Source organism: Triticum urartu, chromosome 2 (genome assembly GCF_003073215.2).
Source record: "Triticum urartu cultivar G1812 chromosome 2, Tu2.1, whole genome shotgun sequence".
NCBI lineage: Eukaryota > Viridiplantae > Streptophyta > Magnoliopsida > Poales > Poaceae > Triticum > Triticum urartu.
In genome coordinates this window covers 523443638-523451283 of record NC_053023.1, presented here as the reverse complement: position 1 = coordinate 523451283, position 7646 = coordinate 523443638, and the positions used below count along the sequence as shown (strand labels likewise).

At 45.0% G+C, this 7646-nt stretch overlaps 1 protein-coding gene across 2 annotated transcripts; it reads right to left on the bottom strand.

Annotated features, from left to right (window-relative positions):
• Positions 1-2901: 2901 nt before the first annotated feature.
• LOC125538443 (polyadenylate-binding protein RBP47-like) lies at positions 2902-7427 on the bottom strand. Of its 2 annotated transcripts, none has more exons than XM_048701697.1 (6): positions 6960-7427; positions 5670-6123; positions 4995-5050; positions 4783-4913; positions 4601-4697; positions 2902-3401 (listed from the first exon to the last, which is right to left on the bottom strand). In XM_048701697.1, the coding sequence occupies exons 1-6, from the start codon at positions 7332-7334 to the stop codon at positions 3240-3242; spliced, it is 1275 nt and encodes a 424-aa protein (XP_048557654.1). In that variant the 5' UTR covers positions 7335-7427; the 3' UTR covers positions 2902-3239. The 2 variants fall into 2 exon arrangements, with proteins under 2 accessions (XP_048557654.1, XP_048557655.1); XM_048701698.1 differs by having other exon boundaries at positions 4995-5017.
• Positions 7428-7646: the final 219 nt, after the last annotated feature.

Genomic DNA, 7646 nt, shown 5'->3' with positions numbered 1-7646 from the left:
TATACATGTTCCTATGACTATGAGATTATGCAATTCTTGTTTACTGGAGGAACACTTTGTGTGCTACCAAACGTCACAACGTAACTGGGTGATTATAAAGGTGCTCTACAGGTGTCTCCGAAGGTACTTGTTGGGTTGGCGTATTTCGAGATTAGGATTTGTCACTCCGATTATCGGAGAGGTATCTCTGGGTCCTCTCGGTAATGCACATCACTTAAGCCTTGCAAGCATTGCAACTAATGAGTTAGTTGCAGGATGATGTATTCGGAACGAGTAAAGAGACTTGCCGATAATGAGATTGAACTAGGTATTGAGATACCGACGATCAAATCTCGGGCAAGTAACATACCGATGACAAAGGGAACAACGTATGTTGTTATGCGGTCTGACCGATAAAGATCTTCGTAGAATATGTGGGAGCCAATATGAGCATCCAGGTTCCGCTATTGGTTATTTACCGGAGACAATTCTCGGTCATGTCTACATTGTTCTCGAACCCATAGGTTTAAGGTTCCGCTATTGAGCATCCAGATACGCTTAAGGTTTCGATGACAGTTATATTATGAGTTTATGAGTTTTGATGTACCGAAGGAGTTCGGAGTCCCGGATGAGATCGGGGACATGACGAGGAGTCTCGAAATGGTCGAGACGTAAAGATCGATATATTAGACGACTATATTCGGATATCGGAAAGGTTCCGAGTGATTCGGGTATTTTTCGGAGTACCGAAGAGTTACGGGAATTCGCCGGGGAGTATATGGGTCTTATTGGGCTATACGGGAATAGAGGAGAGAGGCCAAAAGGAAGGAGGCGCGCGCCCCCCCTCTGGTCCGAATTGGACAAGGGGTGCAGCCCACTTTTCCTTGTTCCTCTCCCCCTCTTTCCTTCTCTCCTACTCCAACAAGGGAAGGAGGAGTCCTACTTCCGGTGGGAGTAGGACTCCCCCCTTGGCGCGCCCTCCTCCTAGGCCGGCTGCCTCCCTCCCTTGCTCTTTTATATACGGGGGTAGGGGGCACCCCATAGACACAACAGTTGATCATTGATCTCTTAGCCGTGTGCGGTGCCTCCCTCCACCATAGTCCTTGATAATATTGTAGTGGTGCTTAGGCGAAGCCCTGCGACAGTAGAACATCAAGATCGTTACCACATCGTCGTGCTGACAGAACTCTTCCCCGACATTCTGCTGGATCGGAGTCTGGGGATCGTCATCGAGCTGAACGTGTGCTAGAACTCGGAGGTGCCGTAGTTTCGGTGCTTGATCGGTCGGGCCGTGAAGACGTACGACTACATCAACCGCGTTGTGCTAACGCTTCCGCTTTCGGTCTACGAGGGTACGTGGACAACACTCTCCCCTCTCGTTGCTATGCATCACCATGATCTTGCGTGTGCGTAGGAAAATTTTGAAATTACTACGTTCCCCAACATAAAGGTCTCTCCGCCTAGTCTCCGTTCCAATGATGCGTCTAGCATCATCGGTGGGCGTGTGGAGGTGTGTCTCAGGTGGATCTGTCTCTGGTGGATTTGCTCGGATCTGTTCGGCGTCCGTCTTTGTTCGTGTGTCTTCAGGTTAGATCCTTCTTATCTACACTCTTCATCGGCAACGGTTGCTATTCTGGTGTTGGTTCTACGGGGCCTTAGTACGACGACTTTCCGACTGTCTACTACAACAAGGTTTACCCGGCTCCAGCGAGGGAAGGGCGATGACAGCGGCGCGCCTTCGGCTCGCTTCAGTGCTTGTAGTCGTCGCTAGATGGTCTACGAATCTTGGATGTAATTTTTATCATTTCTAGTGTTTGTTGTACTATCATGATTGAAGATGAATAGACGGAAGTTTATCTCGCAAAGAAAAAATTTTGCCCCTACTTTTGCGTGGGTTAGAGTACTAGTCGCCTCGAATCCCTCCATGCATGTCACACGTAATCTCTCTCTCTCCTCCACTTAGGACCTCCCCAATATTTCATCTTGTACATGTGCTAAGGCTACCATGTAGGTAAAAAAATCTGATGTGGCAAGGTAATAAAGAGGAGAGAGGTGAGTTTGGTGATCCCAGAAAAAACCAATGCCAAGCACATGAACCTAGGCAAAAGCAATTAAACGAAAGAAACCCACCAATGCATGAAACAAGGGGAGCTTAGCACCAACAAGTAAAGCACCTATGCATTGTGGACATTAGACTACCCATAGTGGGAGTAACATAGGTGATAACATCACGCTTATCTAGACAAAATAGGTGATGTGCCATGTATTTAATGAAGAAAGGGAAGTATGTGGTTGTGGTAACATAGCTAGTTACTATAATATCACACATATAAAAAAAATGAGTCTACAACCTAATAAATGAAGTGATGCATTGCATAACACATATTTTACTACCCACTGTGAAGATAGTAATATAGATTAGTAACATATGCATATTATTACTTTAAGTTACTCCCCATTATGACTAGTCTTAGTTGCTAAACTTTTTAATATGCATAGCACTTTATCTAAGCATCAATGCATTGAAAGTGGCCTTATGTCCCTGCATGCAAACTAGGAAGTTGCCCCAATTAAGGGGATTAATTGCTAGCGAAGCGAAAAGGGAAGGGCAGGCTGGGAAAGGTGCCCTACTCAATGGGATCGCGCAGAGCATTTGAGAAAAAAAAACAAAAAAAGTTTATATTTTTTAATTTTTAATGACATGCATAAACATTTTGTTAGTTCAAACATTTTGTTAGTTCAATCTATGATCAAAATTTGACACAAAATACAAAGAGGACGGAGGTAGCATCTCAAAAACGAATAAGCCGAACACACAATGTTGCAATGAAACTCAAAAGATACAAGACCAAGAAAGCATAATATACTAGTCTAAAAAAATGGCAGCAGCAGTGAGAGACCCAAAAGAGATAAAAACAAATGTAAGGCACAAACAGTGTTGTAACTTATTAAGCAAGTCAAAATTTCTTGAATGAATCAACATCCATGACGCTCCGACCGTGTCTACAAGCCTAGAGGCTCTTCTAGTTCTTGCAACACACACACACACACACAACAGACGCTACAGAGTACAGACACCACTCGTTTCTTTCACTCTTTAATAACCTGTCTCACCCTCTTACTTTAGGACGATCTATATAATCTCTCTCTCTCTCTTTCTCTCTCTCTCTCTCTCACTCTCTCTTCTGACGCTGCTATGCTCTCACCGGATCAAAACCTTGTTCCCCATCGGAGGGAGTGGGACGAAGCTCTTTCTCTCTCTAGCTCACCAGCTGCTGGTTACCGTAGAAGGGGTAGGCTCCATACGCAGGGGCGTACATGTTGGGGTGCGGCACGGGGGACGCGTAGCCGTACCCGCCATAGAACGGCGTACCATAGTACATGTTGTTATTGTTCCTCCTGTTGCCGGAATCGCCCCTAGACTGAAAACAAGAAAACAGTGGATTAGCATCATGGAATCCAAAAGACAAATACCTTTAAAATCAACAGATTCTATATACAGTTGACAGAAACAAAGAGTTAACAAGCACTATGATGAGGGGTAGCAAAGGCAACCTGTCTTAGCTGCAGGAAAAGAACAATTGCACGGTCTATTTTAAAATTTCAAGGACCAGTGCTGTGCTAATGTTTGCTCATGTTACGCACAAGTGTGCCGAATGAGACTTTTGAAAAGCAAATAGTAAATCATTCAAAGTTATCTATATTGGGTGGTAAGAGATAGAAGACCCCTTGTGACTAATTCCCTATACAGATGTCTGATTTAACAATGAAGTGAGAACCGAGCATCGCTTGGTTGTCTTCCTACACTCCGCAGGTGGCTCAGGCCATTTCCTTCTATCAGAAAAATACCGCCAAGGGCTGGTCTAGGCTGGTCTCAACATTTTTATTTAACAACAGAGTGATGACTTATCTGCTATCTCTGAGCTCAAACGTTTTCCATGAAGGCATGGCATTCAGTCAACAAGCACCCTCAAAATGCAGGCTACAGAGGGGCCACAGGGCATATTACACAATCATGGCATTGCCCTTTATACATAGCCACACAGCACGCAAGGTATGTAAAACAGATCACAGGCTAAATGAGAGGATAGGAAGCTTGGTTGCTTAGTTGTACCAAAACTAGGTTTGCAAAATGAGAGCTGAACTAAACAGGATTAAACCAGTCTGCATGTTCAAAGTTTATTTGGCATTAGACTAGAAACTACTACCAAGCGTAAGGCTGCAACTATACAAAATAATTGTGTTGGAATAATTGCTAGCATACGGGACAAGGAACAGATCCATTATAGCAGGAACGTTTCAATTCCCACATCATCAAGTCAGTGCTAGTTCGTATTAGTCATAAATCAATTAAACATGGACACAACAAAGTAGCCTTTCATGGGATATCATATAGGAAAAGATAATATCATATATGAAAATTATCTTGCAAGGCTAATTTGCTATAGTGCATCCAAATTTATAGTCATCCATAGGTTACTGCCAAATTTTCCAAACGTAACTTAAGAGTTTTCAAACATAGTGGCCATTATACTTTTACCAAGATGATTGGTTCAATGCAAACTCATACTATAGCAAGGAACGATCAAAGAAGGAAACAGTTAAGAGGCACATGGCCAACCTGTTTGTGTGATGGGCTGCGGCCCCACGAAAGGCGAACTGCCTGCTTTCCAATGACAGCCCCATTCAATCCTTGCAGTGCTTCTTCTGCGTCAGTTCTAAAAACAGTGGCACAAATAAAAGTATAGCTTGTAAGTTACATAGAAATAACCAGTAAAACACGCAAGAGCTTCAGAAACGTACCTGTTGACATACTGAACAAAGCCACACTGCTTCCCTAGAGGAATTTTGACAGAGGCAACATCACCATATTTGGCAAATGATTTCCTCAGCTCGTCTTCACTAACATTTGGGTCGAGCCCACCAACATATACCTAAAGCAGGTTGAGAATTTCAGATTAGAAACTAAGAAGCTACAAGGTTAACAAACACTATGGAAACACCAGTATACACACCGTTCTGTTATTTGAATCACCATCTGAATGACCAGGTGTTGAGGAACCAGAATCACCTGAAGTTAATAGTCATTAAGTTGCGCAACAAGGGATTAAACCTATACGGATCTCGTATGAGAAAATAACCAATTCCATATTGCCCTTAACAAAGAAGCAGAATACATGACATGCTCCATATATGAATATAAGGACTTGCAGCAATTGAAGCAGTAGAACTAGCGCCGCTACAGGCAGTAGGAAAACTAGCACTGCAGTGGAAGTGGATTTGTTTGTTTGATACTATCTGTTAATCTACACAGGTCATGTACATAGTCCAGAAAGGCAAAACAAGTACAGATAGATGATCAGTAACTTCCTTCATCAAAAACAGGATGTGTACTGAAAAACCTACTCCCTCCGTCCCACAATATACATAGCTTGAAAAACAATCCTATATATTGTAGGACAGAGGGAGTAATAGGAGAACACTACGACAACATCAGGGTCATACAAGGTATGAGTAGATTTTTCCAAGACAAATAGTGATAGTAATGGTAGGTACAATGTGGCCATAAAATGAGTCAAATTTAGTGCAAGTTAAAGCATTTGTACAAAAAATACAAGACAATCCACGAACTACCAAAAAGAAGGTTGTACAGTTTAGGGCTGCAGAACAACAGCGAAGAAGGGGCATACCAGAGGTTCTTCTAGGCGTTGCAGGTCCTACGCGAATCGGTCTAGTAGAGCAATAAACACCGTTCATTTCAGTCATTGCATGAGCTTTGTCAGTATCATCTCCAAATCTAACAAATCCATAGCCCCTAGAACGGCCTGTGTTTGCATCAATGATAACTTTAGCTCCTTTGACGGAGCGATACTTGCTAGCAAAAAGCTCCATCAACATTTCATCAGTAACATCAGCAGCTAAATCACCAACAAAAATTGAGTGATCAGAGACAACTTCTGATCGCTTTTCACCCATGCTATAGGATGCCCAGTTCAACTTAAAGGCTCGATCAGTGTTGGGCATCACATGACCAGTAAAATTCTGAAGAGCTTTGTCTGCTGATGCATGGGAAAAGAACTCTACAAAACCATATCCCTCTGATTGTCCAGTTTGCCTATTGCGGATAACTTTTATTGTTACCACCTATGAAGCAGATGTAGAGAAAAAGGTGAGTAACTAGTAGTTGGATAAGAGAAGAAATACGCAATGATTTAATGATTTAGGGGGGGGGGGGGGGGGGAGATGAACCCATGAATGGTTAACATTCATTATGTCTTTTAATGAACCTATCATTGTTTATGTGCGTGAAGGATAGTTCTGGAAAATTGTACAAACACAATAACGCGTACAACTTGCTTTCTTCGTTAACCATCTTCCAGACAAAGTACTTGCCACCTTTCCCAATTCCTGTCCACGTCAGTAAGCAAACCTCCCAATAAAAGATAGTCGTAATTGGTAAAGGCTTTCATTATGGCTTCCTTTCACCCCTCCAACTGTTTACTTATTCCGTAATCACCAAAATGCAATAACTAGCTCAGCTCATTCACAATGTTCATTAAATTATAGTACGTGTCAAGACCGTTTCCTCCAAACGAGTACTAACCAAACTACTACTAGTATAAATCCCCAAAGTCGGCACCTTTGGAAGCTAGCATCGCAAAGAATAATGCTATTTTGTTTGTTATTACAATTCAGAAAGAAGAAATGGCTCGCAGCTATGGAAGTAATAGCCATTCAAAGAAGAGCATTCCATCCGTACTGTATTGAATGGCCTTAAAGTTGGCGCCTTGAGCAACTTTTCACGGCTAATTATAGAAGGATCGCCTTTTATTCGCATCAAGCGACAACAAAGCACAAAATATACGCTTTCATGGCAATTTGATGGCACGACACATGAATCAGGACAAAGGAATGGGGCGAATCTTACTGTATTCGCGAGATCTAGTACGGACAAGTCCGGATCGGGAGAGAACACGAACCTCGCCGCTGGGGCCGAAGCAGTTGTGGAGGTAGTTCTCGTCCATCCAGTACTGGAGGTCGCCGACCCAGATCGTCTTATTCTCCTCGCAGCCGTTCCCGCCGGATCCGGCCGCGGGTGGGGTCGGCGTGCGTCGCCCGGCCGCGGCAGGGGGAGGCGGCGGCCCCGGCGCGTAGTGCTTGGCGAACTGCGGCGGCGGAGGCGGCGGGGCGGCCACCATGGACGGCGGCGGGTAGGGGAGGACGACCCACCGCGGCTGCGGCATGTGGTGGTGCGGGTGCGGGTGATGCGGAGGTGGGTGCGGATGCGGGTGCGCGTGGGGGTGGTGAGGCGGCACGGCCACCTGTGGCTCCGTTGTGGTCGCCGCCATCTGCATCGCCGCCCGCGCCGCCGCCGCCGAGGAGGGTCGCCTGGGGTTGGGGGAGTCTCGTGAGGTTGCGGAGGGCGGAAAGAGAGGGTGCCCGTGGGTGAGGTGACTGGATATATAGCGGGCTGGCGGCGGATCCAGGCCGTCGGATCTAGGAGTTCGTTATTGTGCTGGTCGTTGATTGAACGGGGGAGGCAGGCTAACGTGTAGGGCCGGTGGGAGGTCCCAGATTTGGAGCGCGTTGGTAGCTGCCGTTATAGCGCTGCCAGTGTGGGCCCCTGTGGTTTGGGAGTGCGATTGGAAAGTGTTTTTCTTTTTCTT